This window comes from Anomaloglossus baeobatrachus, chromosome 6 (assembly GCF_048569485.1).
Source record: "Anomaloglossus baeobatrachus isolate aAnoBae1 chromosome 6, aAnoBae1.hap1, whole genome shotgun sequence".
NCBI lineage: Eukaryota > Metazoa > Chordata > Amphibia > Anura > Aromobatidae > Anomaloglossus > Anomaloglossus baeobatrachus.
Genome location: NC_134358.1, coordinates 333430971 through 333451547, shown reverse-complemented (window position 1 = coordinate 333451547; position 20577 = coordinate 333430971). Strand labels below are relative to the sequence as shown.

Genomic DNA, 20577 nt, shown 5'->3' with positions numbered 1-20577 from the left:
GGTAGGGGGCATGGACCATGTCTGGACCTGTCAAAAGAAGAGAGAGAATACTACTGTGCTACTACTGAATGTGAATTAAAACTTGTTAGTCCAAGAGGGTATAGACTAAAAAAAAAATCCCTGATGAAGAGGACGTAAAAGCCTTTGAAACGCGTAGGTAAGTGCTCTCCAATATTTTCCCTGTAAGTGCTCCCGTAGCCCTAGCCATGTGACGTCACCCACTTGCTTACCCTGCTCCATGCACCTGTTCACTAGGTATGCCTTCGCCAGAGGTACCTAGTAACCAGTGCTCACCGTTGCAGCGCACACTTGCTTGCCTGCAGCTCTGTCCCGACTCCTAGTGCTGAACTGCCACAATAACAGCCCTCCGTCCTGGAAACTGACTGAGACATTCAATCACGCTCCAGCACAAGGCAAGTGATACTTGGCAAATTAATTTAATGTGTGGACATACGCTGTATAACGTTTTTTAACTCTAGTCTAGTAAGTGTGCGTGCCCATGATCAGTATTTGCAGCAGATTGGACGCAGCCTACCTCAGCTGCGTCCAAACCGCTGCGGTGTACAGTTCAAGCATATTGGACGAGATTTCTAGAAATCCCGTGCCCACTATGCTTGTTTTTTCCACAGCAAACACTGACCTGCAGAGCGTCTTTCCAGACCGCAGCATGTCAGTTGTTTGCTGCGGATTCGCATGCTTCCTCCGTAGGGAGAACACAAGCAGGAGACCGCAGCGCACCTAACCCTGATCGTGGACACAGTCAGCTGCGGTCTCCTGTGGAGGAGACATGCAGTCCCCCAGGTCAGAACTCGCTGTGTTCTGAACGCATCAAGTCCTGATCGCGGGCACATACCCTAATAAGGACAGTTTTCAACCTAACTCCTTATTACTCCCTCATTAATCGTATTTTGAGCATAGTATCAGGGGAACCCGATGAGGATTATATCCACAGATTGCATTAATCAAACGATTAACTAGATAAACTTATTTTCTATTTAACAGATTTTTATTGCTAACCTGAAGGAAAGGCACCTTGCAATCAACTTTACACCCTATACTGTACTGTACCATTTAAGAACCTGTGCCCTCATTAACCACGGAGGATCTGCATTAATTAGAACTTTCTGAACATATAAAGTCGGGTGGAACAGTTGTAACCTGCACCATCTTCAGGCAGGTCCTGTTTTATTCATTCACAATACAGTCATCAGTATTTTCTAGTCTATCCCCTCTTGGACTAAGAAGTTTTAATTCACATGCAGTAGTAGCGCGGTAGTATTTAGTATTGAATATAAAAGGAGTCCTCCCCTTATTCCAAGACCCATTATTTTTATGTTTCTGTTGATATAGGCATAGGAGGGCTTGTTTTATGCAGGATGAGTTGTACTTTTGATTGACTCCATCCACTTCATTATAGGATGTAATGGTAAGCAGGAAAAAAATTCCAAGTGTGGAGAAATTGTATATATTTAATTTTTTTATTTACAGCTTTCATTTTACCCTAAAACTGACCTGAAAGTATGATTCTCCAGGTGAATACAATTATGTAGATGCCAAACATGTATTGCTTGTGCTTTATTTAAATGGTAAAAAAAAAATTAGTAATTTTGAAAACAAAAATCGTGCTGGTGTCATGACTTTTCAAAAGCCATAAGCCCGCTTTACACGCTACAATATATCTTACGATGTGTCGGCGGGGTCACGTCGTAAGTGACGCACATCCGGCATCGAAAGGTACATTGTAGTGTGTGACAGGAACGTGCAATTGAGATTGAACTTTAAAACGTTCATCGCATACACGTCGTTGAATCCTGACGAATTGCATGTCAGGTTGTTCAATGTTCCCGAGGCTGCACACATTGCAGTGTGTGACACCCCGGGAACATTGAACTGATCTTACCTGAATCCCGCGGCTCCAGCCGGCAATGCGGAAGGAAAGAGGTGGGCGGGATGTTTACGTCCCGCTCATCTCCTTCCCTCCACTTCTATTGGCCGGCTGCTGCGTGACGTCAATGTGACGCCGAACATCCTTCCCACTCCAGGAAGTGGACGTTCGCCGACCACATCGAGGTTGTATGGACGGGTAAGTACGTGTGACGGCGGTTAATCGTTTGTGCGGCACATTCAACAAATTGAACGTGCCGCACATATGATGGGGGCGGTTACGATCGCATACGATATCGTACGCGAAATCGTAACGTGTAAAGCAGGCTATAACGTTTCCAGTTTTCAAGATATAGAGCTGTGGGGGGGCTTGCTTTTTGGGCCCTGAGCTGATGTTTTCATTGATATTATTTTGGGGTATAAACAATGTTTTGTTCTCCTGTTCTTAAATTTTTTACTCTTGTTGCAGCGGACGAAAAACAGCAAATCTATCGTTTTGATTTTTTACGTTGTTTACCAAATGTAATAACTTATTTTATATTTTGATGGCTCAGACTTTATGAACACAGTGATACCAAATATATGTATTTTTTATTTCTATGTCTTAATTTTGAATGTGGTAAAATGGGAGGGAATAGAACGTTTATGCTTTTTCATTATTTTTTATTTTTTTAAGTTTGTACTGTACTTAATAGCCCCTTCAGGGAACTTGAACGGGCAATGGTCTCTTCTCTACATACAGAAATGCCACAGTATTGTTATATATTTATTATATATTTATATTTTATATATTTCTATTTTATATAAAAGAAATCAATGTACCCTATCAATGCCAGCCACGGGCGGGTTTGCACCAGAGTACTGAGATGGCAGACATAGGTGTTATTATCTGCTGACCCCTAGCTGTCATGACAACTCATCAACATATTGTGATAACGTCGAGGGAGTGCCGAAGAAAGCTCAGAACAGTTCACCCACTGCCAGCATGCATTAGCTATTGCTTACAGACATTGACAGCTGCATTTTACAGGTTAACATCCATGGGTGGAGAGTGGCTCCTCCCGCATTTGTGAGGGGCAGATGAAGGCTGAATGATCCAGCCTTCATCTGCAGGGAAAAGTGGGCTCGGCATGCAAGCCCACATCAAAGGCAGGGAGAGGGTGTAGGATAAGCATAGCACGTCATTTGTCGTTAAGGGGTTAAACATTTTCTATTAACATTTATACCTGTTTAGAAACTTTTAACAGCAAAGTATGTCATGGCACAACAACTTTAATGATATTTTACTAAAAAAGTGCAAATATGGCAAAAGCAAATGCATTCATCAAACATCGTGACTAGAGGTGATTGAATATCACAAATATTCAGCAATATTTGGCTTCGCGAATATCCGACGAATAGGTCGCCGCTAAGCAAATATTTGATGTGCAATGTAAGTCTATGGGAAGCCCGAAAAGTTGAGGTATTCGATCATCCCTAATTGTGACCCATTTTAATGCATATAGCAAAATTCAACAGCTCAAAAAGAGAGACAAGACTAGAATTACTTAAAGCAACGCTGGCATTTTTTCCAACCGCTGGAGTGGTGCTTTAAATGTTCACTTGCCCTTAGTCTTAGACTCACGTTCCAGCGTATTCATCTGTTATATGGCCACTGCGATTGATATCCTACTTTTTGTGACCTGCCAGCAGCTCCAGTGTTTCATGGCCTGAACCGAAGGTCACAGTTCAATGCAAGTCTATGAGAGCCTTGCTCTTGTGCTCATAGACTTGAATTGAGCGCTTGTGATGCTAGTTCTGATTTCCAGCCAATCAGAAGTTACTGTAACAAAATGGCACCAAGGGACGTAAAAGGTGAAAATGCCAGTGGGTAAGTACATAATCGGGGGCAGTGGACTTAAGTTTAAATCACCACTCCAGCGCTGAAAAAAGCCCATTGGAGTTCTGCTTAAATATAGTCACCTCTTTATATGATATGTAAAAATATGAGAAATATGAGAGGTTTTTCAGTGGTGTATGTACCTTGCTTCTTTACTAGATTGCTTGCATGACTCGTCTGTTCTAACAGCTGAGCAGCGCCAGAGTATTCTATTTCTTCAACGTGGCTTGAAACTGTGGGAGGTGCCTTCATTGCTCCATTTATTGCTTTTGGCTAAAAGACAATCATTAGTTATGGATGGTTTTCCTCACAAACAATAAGTGTTCTAAAACAATGGGAAACAGTTCACAGATATTTCTTATCATTTGGCAATGTTTATTAGGCATAATAATTACAAGATTAATTATCATATTATTAAAATATGCAGTCAAATGTGTACAGTATTAAAGCTTGAAGGCCTAGCTAGAATTTCTAATAGTTTTCTGACTATAAGGCTATCATCCCATTTTTTATCTACAAACAAATCTGTGCATCACATTATTCCATAGCAATCTGCTCTAATGATTGCATTTTTGCTTTTTTTTTTGCACATTTGGAGCAGATCATATATGACATTTTGTTACTTCTTGCAACGTTGGTTTTCTATACTTCAAAACTCAATTACATTTTTAAATGTCTGTGTTCGGGCTCTCCATAGAGACAATATGGTAAATAAAGAACCAAAAAAAAAAACCCCCACACAGTTCCGCAATGTCTTTAAACGTACAGGTACATCTCAATAAATTAGAATATCCTCGAAAAGTTAATTTATTTCAATAATTCAATGCAAAAAGGGAAACACATATATTATATAGAGTAATTAGAAACAGAGTGATCTATTTCAAGTGTTTATTTCTATTAATGTTGATGATTATGGCTTACAGTCAATGAAAACCCAAAAATCATTATCTCAGAAAATTAGAATATTATACAAGATCAACTGAAAAAATGATTTTAAACTCAGAAATGTTGGCCTACTGAAAAGTATGTACAGTAAATGCACTCAATACTTGGTCGGGGCTCGTTTTGCATGAATTACTTCATCAATGCGGCGTGGCATGGAGGCAATCAGCCTGTGGCACTGCTCAGGTGTTATGGAAGCCCAGGTCTGGTGTCTTTCATCTTCCTCTTGACAATACCCTTTAGATTCTCTATGGGGTTTAGGTCAGGTGAGTTTTTTGGCCAATCACGCACAGTGATACTGTGGTTATTAAACCAAGTATTGGTACTTTTTGCAAAGTGGACAGGTGCCAAGTCCTGCTGGAAAATGAAATTTCCATCTCCAAAAAGCTTGTCAGCAGAGGTACTCTAAACTTTCCTTGTTAAGCGGCTGCGTTGATTTGGTCTTTATAAAACACAGTGGACCTACACCAGCAGATGACATGGCTCCCCAAACCATCACTGATTGTGGACACTTCACACTAAACCTCAAGCAGCTTGGATTGTGGCCTCTCCACTCTTCCTCCAGACTCTGGGACCTTGATTTCCAAATGAAATTCAAAATTTACTTTCATCTGAAAACAACACCTTGGACAACTGAGAAACAATCCAGTTATTTTTCTTCTTGGTGAGTGAGTGGCTTGACACAAGGAATGCGACACTTGTAGCCCAAGTCCTGGATATGTCTGAGTGTGATGACTCTTGAAGCACTTATTTCAGCATCAGTCCACTCCTTGTGAATCTTCCCCAAATTTTTGAATAGCCTTTTCTTAACAATCTTATCAAGGCTGCAGTTATCCTGATTGCTTGTGCATCTTTTTCTACCACACTTTTTCCTTCCACTAAACTTTGCATAATAGGCTTGGATACAGCACTCTGTGAACAGATAGCTTCTTTAGCAATGACCTTTTGTGGCTTACCCTCCTTGTGGAGTGTGTCAATGACTGCCTTCTGGACATCTGTCAAGTCAGCAGTCTTCCCCATGATTGCGTAGCCTACTGAACCAGACTAAGGGACCATTTTAAGTGCTTAGGAATCCTTTGCAGGTGTTTTGTGGTAATTATTCTAATTTTCTGAGATAATGACTTTTGGGTTTTCATTGGCTGAAAGCCATAATCATTAATATTAACAGAAATAAACACTTGAAATAGATCACTCTGTTTGTAATGACTCTATAAAATATATGTGCTTCCCTTTTTGTATTGAATTACTGAAATAAATTTACTTTTTGAGGATATTCTAATTTATTAAAATGCCCTTGCACAGTGGTCATCACTGATGGACACAGACAGAAGACGGCCCCTGTGCAAACACAGTTCATGTGCCCTTTTTAGTCCTATAACTTATTAAAATGCAGAATTCCACCTGTTTTGGAGGCATACATGGGCCCCCTTACCTCTTGGGCCCCTGTGCAGCTTCAAAGGTTGCACTAGTAATATGTTGGCCTCTGGTGGGCATGCATTTTTATGAAATTACATTCACTTTGCTTTAAAGCACCACGCCAGCGCCCTTTTTTTTACTGCACCACTGGAGTGGCACTTAAAATCTAAGTCCCCTGCTCCTGTCATATACTCACCTTTTAGCAGCTTCACCTTCTATTGCTGTCACTCTGGTGAGTCTCGACGATTTGTGATCTGCTGCAGTGTTGCATGGAGCACGAAGGAGGTAAAAATCAATACATCTCTATGAGCCTCGTTCTAGCTCTTATGGAGATGCATTGAGACCTTGTGATGTAAGTTCTGACTTCCAGTCAGAGGTACGGTCACAAGATGGCACCACGGGACCAGAGCGGCATCGACAAAAGGTTTCTCATGTTATTTTTGTGACATACTTTTTATTGTTGGTTTCTAGCACTTTTTTCACTCCATGAAATAAACCAAGGAAAACGATTACACTTTTTTTTAAGCAAAATGTTTTCCATTGACTTATATTGTAAAGTATAGTGGGTCTTCCAAGTGGAAAACACCTGAAGAATGGTCAGATCAAATTTTTTTTATCTGCTTGGTATTTTTTAAAAGCTTGAAGCAGTTGACCCCTTCATGAGCTTTGATGTAATAGTATGTGTAAGGTCATGTCTCTGCCTTTGATGCTGGCTAACACGTTTATTTAATCAGTGCGTGAATTGGACATTTTGCTGTTAAAAAGTTAAATCCTGCTATCAGTCTTTGACTGGGATATAACACTCATTGGCACAGTGGCACATCAATCCCTGCTCCTATAGGTACTCCCATAATGTGATTGCAAGGCACCGATCGGTTAACATGACAGGCAGGAGTCAGATGATGATGCTTGTTTCTGTCATTACGATACTCCTATGAATGATGCATGCAAGCCAGCATTATTAGGAGATTGCAATTTCTGCTATGTAGAGCAGTGCTGATACAGTGTTCCTTATAGAACAGATGATCATTGCTTCAAGTCCTCTAAGTGGACTAGTAAAAGCAATAAAAAGCTGCATATACATTAAATGGAAGTAAAGTCAGGACTACAGAACAGAATGACTTGGGTATTCTCATTACACACAGGCTGAGCAGCAGTATTCAATGTCAGGCAGCAGCTGCAAAAGCAAACAAGATTTTAGGGTGCATAAAAAGAGGGATTAGATCCCGTGATCCCAACGTATTGTTGCCCCTCTATAAATCACTTGTAAGGCCACATCTGGAATATGGGATCCAGTTTTTGGCTCCACTTATTTAAAAAGGACATTCAGAAGTTACAGTCAGTTCAATGGCGGGTAACTAGACTACTACAAGGCATGGAAGGCCTCCCATATGATGACAGGTTGAAAAAGTTAGATATGTTTAGCTTAGAAAAAAGACGTCTCAGAGGGGACTCATTTATATGTATAAAATACATGTGTGGTCATTATAAAGGACTTGCACATGACTTATTTCTTCCAAAGACAATACTAAGGACCAGGGGGCACTCACTGCGAGTGGAAGAAAAGCGATTCCGACAGCTAAATAGGAAATGATTCTTTACAGTTAGAGCAGTCACACTGTGGAATGCCCTACCACAAGAGGTAGTAATGGCAGATACTATAACAGCTTTTAAAAAAGGGCTGGATGATTTCCGCAGTACATACAACATTGCCAGTTATAAATGACTTAATGACAAAATGTAGAATGAGTGGAGAAATTAAACCCAAACTCCTAAATTTAGTTTTTTTGGTCCCTGCAACATTACAATAAAATGTAATAAGAAGTTATCTAAACAAAATGGTATCAGTAAAAATGCTCAGAGTGCAAAACATAAGCCCACACACAGCACCAGGTCCCCAAAAATTAAATTTTGCAGATCATGGAAAGTGGCAACAAAAGCAAAAAAAATTCTTACAAATTTCATATTTTTTTCACCACTTAAAAAAAACCCCTTTAAATATTTGGTATCTGCGTACTCATACTGACCTACAGAATTATATTGACAGGTAAGTTTTACCATATATAGTGGAACATGATAAAGAAAAAAAAAGAAAAAACACTTCTACACGTTTTTTTGCACTGTTTTTGCTACTTCTTAGCACTTTACATGATAAAATTAATGTTGCTATTCAAAAGTACAATTTGTCCCACAAAATACAGACCCTCATACTGCTATATGGAAGGAAAAATAAAATGGTTATTACTCTTTAGAATGGAGCAAAATATTAGAGCACAAAAACTGAAAATCGCAATAAGAAACGGTTAAAAAACCTGAACACATGCATAGCAAGTAATTTTGATAAATAAATGCTTAGTTATGTTCATTCTTTTGAGAGTTTACTGATAGGTTTTTCAGGTAGTTTCAGCAGCAAAATTCCCCCTCAATAAGACATTATGTGTGTATACCCTGAGAGGCAGCAGCCAAGAACACAAAAAAGCAGCACAAAAAAACTGAGCAAGGGAACATGGCCTATAACATTTTAACTAAAAACAAATTACTAAAATGTTCCTTTTCCCTTTTTTATGCTCTTGACTAGTGATGGACGAACCCAAACTGTAAAGTTCGGAGTGCGTACCGAACACCTTGTGTCTGTGCCCTGACCCCAAACACAGACTTTTCAGGAAGTCCATGCTATGTTTAGGATTGGCTACCCAGAGAAAATAAAAAAGAAGCAAAATAGAGTTTAAAAAATTCTAAAAATAGGAGCCCACAGGCATCCCAGAAATGTGGCAGTCATTAGAAACACCAATTCTGGCACTTTACCCAGCTCATGCCGATTGCCCTGGTGCAGTGGCAATCGGGATAATATAAGCGGCTAATGACACGTGTGATTTGTCAAAAAATCATAGCGGTCATTAAGCCTGAGGCTAGTTATGTCAATGAGAGCCCCCATTACCAACCCTGTAAGTAAAAAGAAATAAACACAAAACACACAGAAAAATCCTTTTATTAAAAAACATAAAACCCACCCTCTTTTTGCAATTTATTAACCCCAAAACACCCTTGCAAGGTTCATTGAGGTCTGAGTTTGCCGGGGTTACAATGTAGCCTATTTGACTAGATATACCGTATTTTTCGCTTTATAAGACGCACCCCCAAATTTGGTGAAGGAAAAAAGATTTTTTTTTTTAATGTTAAAAAGGGTCCGTCGTATAATGCCAGTGTCTGTCTAACAAATCATATACGGTATATGTCTCTTATAGCCACCCATCCTATAATTAGCCCCCTTAATCTGGATATGGCTCCCTTATATTGAATATAGCCCCCTTGTGCTGGCACACATCCCATACAGCTGGCACAGGTCTCCTATAGCTGGCACACATCCCATATAGGTGGCACAGGTCTCCTATTGCTGGCAGACATCCAATACAGCTGGCACAGGTCTCCTATTGTTGGCACACATCCAATACAGGTGGCACGGGTCTCCTATTGCTGGCACACATCCCATACAGGTGGCACAGGTCTCCTATTGCTGGCACACATCCCATACAGGTGGCACAGGTCTCCTATTGCTATCACACATCCCATACAGGTGGCACAGGTCTCCTATTGCTGGCACACATCCCATACAGGTGGCACAGGTCTCCTATTGCTATCACACGTCCCATACAGGTGTTACAGGTCTCCTACTGCTGGCACACGTCCCCCTGTGTTAGATATGGCCCCCATGCTGCTGCCCATAGTAAAATAAACACTTTACTACTTTACTTTACCTTCTCCAGTGCTGTAATCCCTCGTGTCTCCCTCCGTGTGGTTGAGCTCCAGCACTTCCTGGTTCTCGGTGCCGGTCATGTGATCGGCACAGTGGAGTGACATGATCTCTGCGTGCCTGATCACAGCATCAGCAGTGAGATCGGGGAGACACCGGGAGACACGCTGGAGGAAGTAAGGAAAGCTTTTTTATTTTAGAATGGCCAGCAGCATGGGGGCCATATCTAACACGGGGGGGTGAACATGTGCGATCAAAGGGGGGCGCAGACAGATATAATATGCGCCGCTCTTCCAGCCCATCGCCGTGGTGCGGTTTCAGCACCATGGTGATGGACAGTGACAGTGCATATTATATGAGCGGGAGCAGGAGATCCCCCGCTGCCTCTAGCAGCCTTCACAAGCCTCTACCAGCCTCCAGCAGCCCCCCCAGCAGCCCCCAGCACCACTCCAGAGTTGCCCCCACCTCCCCTGGACCTGTATATTCGGATTATAAGACGCACCCCCTACTTTCCCCCAAAATTTGGGGGAACAAAAGTACATCTTATAAAGCGAAAAATACGGTATATTGTATTGGATTAAAGGCTCTAGGCATTATTCAGCGTTGGAGCTTGAGCGAGACTGTGAACAACCTTGGGATCTGGTGGCGTTACTTCATACTAGGCAGGCCAATCTCCCAGTGAAAATTAAGCACTCCTCCTTATTTAAAGACACAATTGCAACTTGAAAAATTACAAACTTCCCCATAAAATATCAAAAACTTGCCTATATGGGGGAATCCAGAGTTTGTGCAAGGGACAAGCAATAAGCTGTTTGAAGAGTGGAAGGTGAGGGGCATAAAGACTATTGGTCATCTCTTGCACACCTCAGAACCTAGATGGTTGAGTAGAGACGAAATTATAGCGCAGTATGGCTTGGGGCCTGACCAGCTAATCCAATATGACCAATTGAGATATAGTATTATTAGTCAGTTGCATGATGTGATGCAGGAGGTAGTATTTAACTCTTTTAATTGTTTGGTAAAGAATTCAATAACTTCATCATCTATCTCCTTTCTTTATGGAGCCATGCGTGACCTACTAACAGGGCAGCACCCGGAGGGTTTTTTTAAATCTTGGGAGAAACAATTTGAGGACCCGTCTATGGGGGTAAAGATTAGGTGAGGGTGAAATGCTCTTCGTAAATCAATTTTAAATGAGCATTATTTAGAATTATGCATAAGGCAATTTATGGTTTCAATCTCCCTCCACCAGCAACAAAGCTAGACATGCTTACGTTTTCCCCTAAATGTAAGAGTACTGGAACTAATCTCGTTCACGGGCTGTGGTTTGCTCCCATTTGAGTCTATTATGGTCACAGATCCCAAGTTGTATACAAAAGGTGTGGGGTCTTGAAGTTCGGCTCTCACCTGGGTTCGCTCTCTTTCACCATTGGGAGGAGGGGAATGATATTAAAAGGAAGATGACTAACCGACCCAGACTTATACATGTGATACTTCTGGCAGCCAAGAGAGTGATACTTAATAAATGGTTGGAGTCTAGGGTCCCCACGTTGGAGAGATCTTGGGTCAGCTCATGCATCTTCTTGAAATAGAAGGACTTGATGCAGAAAGAAGGGCAGATAGATTACGACAGCACTTTAACAAATGGAAGAAATTCATATTGGCCTATTGTACTCGGGAGGAGATAGTCAGGATTATTTTCACCTTTCAAGGACTCAGTCTGGTATCATACTGAAAAATTGAAGGATACATTGGATGGCTTGGAGGTGGGGAAGGAAAGGCCGAAAGGTGGCTAAAAGGAACCAAGTTGGGTGAGGAGGAAATAACCAATTTTGAGTGGGACTTCTTTATTCTATGTCATTACCATGTTCATAAGGGTTAAATAGAGGAAACGATAAGAATGTTGGGTTAAGGGGTCGCTGCCTTCCTTTGCTTTACCTTGCCATGTTACGGTTATTGATTCTAAATATTGGTATGGAATTTGTGATGATCAAACAGGACATTGTAATATTTTTTAATTGAATTTTCAATGCTGAATTAGTTTATGCCAGTGTTATATGTTATTGAAAAATTTGAATAAAAATATAGTTAAAAAAAAACCATTCTTGCAGGTCCAACATAATCCACAGACACAACATCCGACGACGATCCCGACATCTGAGGTCACAATGCGCAGTCATATTAAAAAACGTATAGATCTGAAAATAAGGAGCGCTGATAGTGTAACACCAAAGTGATCGGTGGGGTATACCTGAAAAATATACACTCACCTGGATCAGTTGTGACAGTCACAACCACTAGTGCGCATGAGATAATGGCGTCTGCTGCAGCCCCACGTGGATGAGCATACAAGATAGGGTAGAGAAGGGGTTAATGCCGCGCATCAGCCGAATGAAGACGTATATTGTTGATGAAGATGAGTTTTCTTTTATTTCATAGGTCAACCTATGAAATAAAAGAAAACTCATCTTCATCAACAATATACGTCTTCATTCGGCTGATGCACGGCATTAACCCCTTCTCTAAAAACGTGACTGCTCACTGCAGCCTCTGAGACACACTGATGGAGCTGCAGCTGTAAGTGGTGACGTCAGTGAGTTCACTTCAGATATGACCTCAGGGGAACTGTCCGAAGGTGAACTCATTGAACTCAGTAACCTCACCTCAGGGCTGCACCTCAATGGGGAAGCTGCAGCTGTGCTGGGGGAGAAAATGGTCAGATGGATGGAGGAGCTTTTAAACTAGGATCTGGGGGGTGGGAGGGTAGTGGAGCAAAAAAGGGGATAGATAGAGCAGATAGAGACAGTGAGACGGTAGGGGTCAATGAAGGATTACTGGGGGATGCGACATGCAAGGAACTTAGGGAGGCTAAAGCTGGTGTCACACACAGCGACAACGACAACGACGTCGCTGCTACGTCACCATTTTCTGTGACGTTGCAGCGACGTCCCGTCGTTGTCGCTGTGTGTGACATCCAGCAACGACCTGGCCCCTGCTGTGAGGTCGCCGGTCGTTGCTGAATGTCCAGCTTCATTTTTTCGTCGTCACTCTCCCGCTGTGACACACACATCGCTGTGTGTGACAGCGAGAGGGCGACGAAATGAAGCGAGCAGGAGCCGGCACTGGCAGCTGCGGTAAGCTGTAACCAGCGTAAACATCGGGTAACCAAGGGAAGTCCTTTCCCTGGTTACCCGATGTTTACGCTGGTTACCAGCCTCCGCTCTTGCTGCCAGCGCCGGCTCCTGCACTGTGACATGTGGCTGCAGTATGCATCGGGTAATTAACCCGATGTATACTGTAGCAAAGAGAGCAAGGAGCCAGCGCTAAGCAGTGCGCGCGGCTCCCTGCTCTCTGCACTGTGACATGTAGCTGCAGCACACATCGGGTTAATTAACCCGATGTGTACTGTACCTAGGAGAGCAAGGAGCCAGCGCTAAGCGCGGCTCCCTGCTCTCTGAACATGTAACACAGCGACGTTATGATCGCTGCTTCTGCTGTGTTTGACAGCTAAGCAGCGATCATAACAGCGACTTACAAGGTCGCTGTTACGTCACCGAAAATGGTGACGTAACAGCGACGTCGTTGTCGCTGTCGTTCAGTGTGAACCCAGCTTAAGAGTAATAAAGGTGTTAATAGGATTAAATGTCTACTGGCAAATGCAAGAAGTCTTGCAAGCAAAATGAATGAATTGGAGACTCTTATGTCAACCATTGATTATGATGTGGTGGGCGTTACGGAAACCTGGCTGGATGAAAGCCATGACGGGGTGACAAACATACAGGGTTATAGTACATTTAGGAGGGACAGGAAAGACAAAAAAGGTGGTGGGGTGTGTATATTTATCAAATCTAACCTAAAACCTGGTTTGAATGATGACATTGGGGGGAACTGCAACAATGTAGAGTCAGTATGGGTAAATGTACATGGGGAGGGAAATAATGGAAAAATGCTAATTGGAGTTTGCTATAAGCCTCCTAACATACCTGAACAAATAGAGGGTGAAATGTTGGAACAAGTTGAAAAGGCAGCTACTAATAATAATCGGGTTCTTATTATGGGGGATTTCAACTATCCAGACATTCAGTGGGACATAGAATCTTTTGGTTGTGCTAAAAGCTGTAAATTCTTATCTACTATTCATCTACCATCTGAGAGAGGAAATGGTCTTGAACCAACAAGGGGAGATAATTTGCTAGATCTGGTCAAATAGACCGGATACAATTTCAGATCTACAGGTCCGGGAGCACTTGGACACCAGTGATCATAATATGGTAAGCTTCAACGTAATATTCAATAGGACATTTCAAAGGGGAATTGCTAAAACCTGGAATTTTAGGAAAGCTGATTTCAACAAATAAAGGGAAGAGCTTAAATGTTTAGATTGGGACAAAGTCATGGTAACTGGGGATACTGAACATAAATGGGGAAAGTTTAAGGATATACTGCTACAGTCCTGTAAAAAACTTATACCCTCTGGTAATAAAACGTCCCGGAATAAAAAGAAACCACTATGGATAAATAAGGCTGTACAAAGTATAATAAAACAAAAACAAAGGGCGTTTAAAATCTTGAAGGCTGAGAATACAGAAATAGCATTCCAGGAGTATAAAGATATCAATAGGAAATGCAAAAAAGAAATCAAACAAGCAAAACTAGCTACTGAAACAAAAATCGCCAATGACATTAAAATAAATCCCAAAATCTTTTATAAATACATTAATGCCAAAAGGAAAACAAAGGATAGTATTGGCCCCTTAAAATATAATAACAAGTTAGTTATAAAGGACAAACTAAAGACTGAGATATTAAATAGTCATTTCTCATCTGTGTTCACCAAGGAACTGACTGTACCAGGGATCATTCAACAAGTGAAAAATCAAAGTTCACCACCCAATATAATTAATTTAACACAAGAAGAAGTACGGCTACGTCTGAGTAAATTAAACATTGACAAAATTCCCAGGGCCAGATGGCATTCATCTATGAATATTGAGGGAATTGAGCTCCGTAATCGACAGACCGCTGTATCTCATCTTTTTAGACTCGCTTGTAACAGGTTTGGTGCCTCAGGATTGGAGGATTGCTGATGTGGTACCGATATTTAGATATAAGAAAGGTAAGAGGATAGATCCAGGCAACTACCGTCCAGTAAGCCTGATCAGTAGTATGCAAAGTTTCTGAGGGCATTTTAAGGGATGACATGCAAAAATATGTTGCAGAAAATAATATAATAACTGACAGACAGCATGGATTCATGGAAGATAAGTCGTGTCTAACCAACCTGTTGGGGTTCTATGAGGGGGTAAGTGCAAACCTGGATATTGCTAATGCAGCTGATGTGATTTATTTGGACTTTGCAAAGGCATTTGATACTGTACCACATAATAGCCTTATATTAAAGCTCCAGAAGCAAGGTCTAGGGGAAACTATATGCAACTGGGTAAGGAACTGGCTAAAAGATAGGAAACAAAGAATAGTCATAAATGGTACATTCTCTAAATGGGCTATAGTCAGTAGTGGGGTGCCGCAGGGATCTGTGCTAGGACCAATTCTTTTTAATCTCTTTATTAATGACCTTGTGGATGGGATTGATAGTAAAGTGTCAGTCTTTGCTGATGATACCAAACTATGTAGGATATTAAAAACTGACCTTGATAGTACAATATTACAAAAAGATCTGGATAAGATGTCAGAATGGGCAGATACTTGGCAAATGAGATTTAATGGTGAAAAATGTAAAGTAATGCACCTAGGATGGAGTAATCCTATAACTGCTGTGAGGCAGTGACAGGGGTATTATTTGAAGACCGCTATGTGTCCCCCAGAATGTGTCTGGAAACCGTCTGAGTTTGCTATAGCTATTACGGGGAGTATAGCACAAAGGGTAACAGGGAGACAGATCCCTCCTCCCAGTCCAGGTTTTGTAGCAATCCTCATGTCCAGCATTTTTTGTTTAAATCTGGCAAAGCACATCAGGGTGTGTCTCAGTTGAGAGCCAGGCTTGATGAAGCTACCACATGCTGTGTGAGCGGAGCTGGCTCTGTGTGGAGTGAACACAGGCCAAGAGTGTGAGCCTAGGAGAACCTTAACAAGACCCCTGCGGTTAACGGGGTCCTAAGGTAACAAGACTTTTTATACCAAGGATTTGTCTATATGCACCGGCTGTGATCCGGAAGAGACTTTGACTGTTGGAAATTAGATCTATTTATGCTGCAACAATAAATAGACTGTTGGTGTGAACACGCTGCTGCCTCACGTTTTTGCCCAAGCAACGCCGCTACCTCACATTATGGTGGAGAATGCGGGCATGGCAGCCTGGTTGCTAAGGGCAATGGCCTAAGATGTACTTCCCTTTAAAAGAAGAAAAAATTTTTTATTTTTTTTACTGACTGTTTGCGGTGCATCGGCGAGTCCACGAAGCTTGCAGGCATTGCAGCCTGGTTGCTAGGGGCAAAAATCCAGTTTCCACATGTTTATGATCAAGCCTGCTAAGTTACAGTTTAACTCAGCAGCCACCATAGAGGATCTTATAAAGCAGCTGGCCCAGTCTAGTGCTCAACTACAGCAGGCTTTTGCACAAACCAGTGCACAACAGCAACAGGCTAATGCTCAGCAGCAACAAACCAATGTCCAGCTGCAGCGGGCGTTAGTTCAGCAACAGGAGACAAACAGCTTGTTGACTCAGCAGCTTGCGGCTCTGCGAGACGCGCTCCCAGCGGTAACACCAGGTCATCCAGTCCTTCCTGCGGCCCAGGACAGAGTAAGGGCGGCACTTACGAAGATGAGTGCAAAGGACAACCCAGAAGCCTTTCTCTCCATGTTTGAGAGGACCGCTGAGCGAGAGAAATTGTCCATCGACCGTTGGACTGATGTCGTGGCCCCATTCTTGATAGGTGAACCCCAAAAAGCCTACCTGGATCTCAGCACGGAGGATGCCAAGGACTATGGCACCCTGGAAGGGGAGATCCTTGCACGAATGGGGGTTAACACTTATCTCCGGGCCCAGCGAGTGAATCAGTGGTCCTTTGTGGAGGGAAAACCTGCACGTTCACAGGCCCATGTTTTACTGGACCTTGTGAAAAAATGGCTCCAGCCGGAGACCTTGAACCCCGGACAGATGATCGAGCGGGTGGTGATTGAACGGTTTGTGTGGACTTTGCCAGCCCCCATTCAACGGTGGGTGGGACAGGGGGATCCCGGTACCCTGGACCAACTAGTGAATTTGGTGGAACACTACACAGCTACCCAGGAGTTGGTCCAGGACTCTGCTTCACGGCGGGCACTCCGTAGGGATACGCCGCTTTCACAGTTGGTGAAAGACTCCCTTTATGTCTAAAATTACGAAGGAACTGTGCAAACTCCTCCAGATCAAGCAGCTGCGCACGTCAGTGTGCCATCCCCAGACCGATGGTCTAGTGGAACGTTTTAATAAAACTCTGAAGGCTATGTTGAAAAAGGTGGTCTCCAAAGAGGGGAAAGATTGGGACATGTTATTGCCCTATTTAATGTTCGCTATCTGCGAGGTCCCACAATCTTCCACCGGGTTTTCGCCATTTGAGTTACTGTATGGCAGGCATCCGCGGGGACTGATGGATATTGTTAAAGAAACTTGGGAACAGGAGCCCACCCCTCACAAAAGCACGGTGGAATACGTTATGGGTATGCAGGATCGTATCACGGCAGTAATGCCCATTGTTAAAGAGCATTTGCTGGATGCTCAGGCGCCCCAAAGTACTCAGTATAATAGAAAGGCCTCCATCAGGTCTTTTAAACCGGGGGATCGTGTCTTAGTTCTAATACCTACAGCAGAAAGTAAGTTCTTAGCCAAATGGCAAGGTCCCTATGAGATCCGGGAGAAAGTAGGGGAAGTAAACTATAAGGTGTATCAACCAGGGAGAAGAAAACCAGAGCAAATATACCATGTAAACCTGCTAAAGGCGTGGAAAGACAGAGAATGTATGGTGACTGATGTAACGTGGGACCTAACCTCTTTAGGTGCCTTGACAACAACCAAGGAGGAGTCCCCTGATGATGAATCGGGAGTAAGGATAGGGATTTCTCTCTCAAAACAGCGGAGACGGGAGTCTCGGAGGTTAGTGCAGCGGAATACGGATGTGTTCTCAAGCCTACCCGGCCGAACAACCGTAATCCACCATGATATTGTCACCAAGCCTCAAGTAAGGGTACTCCTGAGGCCATACCGGGTACCAGAGGCTCGTAGGCAAGCCATTGCGGAGTAGGTAAAAAAGATGCTCCAACTGGGGGTTATTGAAAAATCCACGAGCGAATGGGCCAGTCCCATTGTGCTGATCCCGAAACCAGACGGTTCTTTAAGATTCTGTAATGACTTCCGAAAGTTAAATGAGGTTTCGAAATTTGATATGTATCCCATGCCCAGGGTCGATGAGCTGATAGAGAGACTGGGACGGGCCCAGTACTTCACGACTCTCGATCTCACTAAAGGTTACTGGCAGGTGCCACTGACAGAGGCTGCAAAAGAAAAGACCGCTTTTGTCACGCCAGGGGGGTTCTATCACTATGTCGTCTTGCCATTTGGTTTACATGGGGCTCCGGCCACATTTCAGAGGTTAATGGACATAGTGTTAGAACCCCATCAACTGTATGCCTCCGCATATTTGGATGACATCATCATCTATAGCAGTGACTGGAGCACCCACTTATCTCAGGTACAAGCGGTAGTGGATTCGCTCAGAGCTGCTGGTCTGACAGCGAATCCAAACAAATGTGCTATGGGTCTCAAAGAAGCCCGTTACTTGGGGTATGTGATAGGCCAAGGGGTTATCAAGCCACAAGTAAACAAAATTGAAGCCATTCAAAACTGGCCTCGTCCCCTTACCACAAAACAGGTAAGAGCCTTTCTGGGTATAATGGGGTATTACCGGCGATTCATACCCAATTTTGCTGGAAGGTCGTTGCCTTTGACCGATCTCTTAAAGGGGAAGAAGTCGGTTGTGGTCCACTGGAATACACAAGCAGAGGAAGCCTTTCAGGCGCTAAAGGTTGTCCTATGTGGTCAGCCTGTCCTTGTCAACCCTGACTTTCAAAAGGAGTTTATAGCACAGGCAGATGCCTCTGAGGTGGGTCTGGGTGCAGTTCTGTCCCAGGAGGTAGATGGGGAAGAGCACCCGATCACCTATTTGAGTAGAAAACTCACCCCGGCAGAGAAGAACTATAGCATAGTGGAAAAGGAGTGCCTGGCCATAAAATGGGCTCTGGAATCCCTACGCTGCTACCTGCTGGGCGACACTTTCGCCTGGTGACAGACCACTCCCCTTTGGTCTGGATGAGGAATGCTAAGGAGAGAAATGCTAGCGTCACCAGGTGGTTTCTCTCCTTGCAGAACTTTCACTTTTCTGTGGAACACCGGGCTGGTAGGTTGCAGGGCAATGCGGATGCCCTGTCAAGAGGTCCCTGTATGTTGGCGTATGTTCAACCCCGCCCGTTTGAACTGAGGGGGGAAATATGTGAGGCAGTGACAGGGGTAATATTTGAAGACCGCTATGTGTCCCCCAGAATGTGTCTGGAAACCCTCTGAGTTTGCTATAGCTATTACGGGGAGTATAGCACAAAGAGTAACAGGGAGACAGATCCCTCCTCCCAGTCCAGGTTTTGTAGCAATCCTCATATCCAGCATTTTCGTTTAAATCTGGCAAAGCACATCAGGGTGTGTCTCAGTTGAGAGCCAGGCTTGATGAAGCTACCACATGCTGTGTGAGCGCAGCTGGCTCTGTGTGGAGTGAACACAGGCCAAGAGTGTGAGCCTAGGAGAACTTTAACAAGACCCCTGCGGTTAACGGGGTCCTAAGGTAAAAAGACTTTGTATACCAAGGATTTGTCTATATGCACCGGCTGTGATCCGGAAGAGACTTTGATTGTTGGAAATTGGATCTATTTATGCTACAACAATAAATAGACTGTTGGTGTGAACACGCTGCTGCCTCACGTTTTTGTCCAAGCAACGCCGCTACCTCACACTTCGTATACATTAAATGGAAAAAAACCAACAAATGACTAAGGATGCCAAATACACCGGAACAAAATAACCCAATTAGTATTACAAAAGATAAAGGGTATATAAAAGATTGTCAAAGAGTTCCATGCATGGTAGTATTATGGGCAAGATAGCCCAGGCTGTATGTATAAACAATACTGAAATTACCAAAAAACCATACAAAAAGCCATAAAATATAAATTTTATTAGATTAAAAGTAAAAACAAGGTATAGACAAAGTGATTGATAAAACACCAACATGAACAGTAGGGGGAGAGAGTGAGTAAGACAAGTATGCCAGTACAACGCAATATTATAGCACTGCTTTATACTGTTAAAAGGTTAAACTATAATAAAGAAAATGTATGCATAAGCAGGCAAGATCATGAATAGCAGAGGGTGTAAGTAAAAGTCAGGATTATACCATCATATCAGATCCATAGCAAGTTGTACAAAAAATTACCTAATGGCATCTCCTCCCGCTGGTGCTGGCGTCCGTCCCTACACGTGTTTCAGCATAAAGCCTTCATCAGGGGGCGTGGCGTCAGACCAGCAGAGGTTACGTTATATGCGCAGGACAGCCAATGGGCTGTTAGATGACATCACTAACCGGGATTGAGTGGCAGCACATGCGTTCAATCAGGAAACCCCCACGAACACATAGAGCCGCGTCATCCAAAGAGCAAGGACGTG

The 20577-nt window shown here is 43.0% G+C and overlaps 1 protein-coding gene across 3 annotated transcripts in view; it reads right to left on the bottom strand.

The window, feature by feature from the left end:
* COL15A1 (collagen type XV alpha 1 chain) overlaps positions 1-20577 on the bottom strand; it is a 1158634-nt gene that overhangs the window by 672761 nt on the left and 465296 nt on the right. For 2 of the 3 annotated variants that reach the window (XM_075314950.1, XM_075314949.1), the window contains one exon: positions 3907-4036. The exons of the other annotated variant lie outside the window; for it this stretch is intronic. In XM_075314950.1, the coding sequence (XP_075171065.1) occupies positions 3907-4036 (130 nt within the window). The remainder of the gene's footprint in view (positions 1-3906; positions 4037-20577) is intronic. 3 annotated transcript variants of the gene reach the window in all.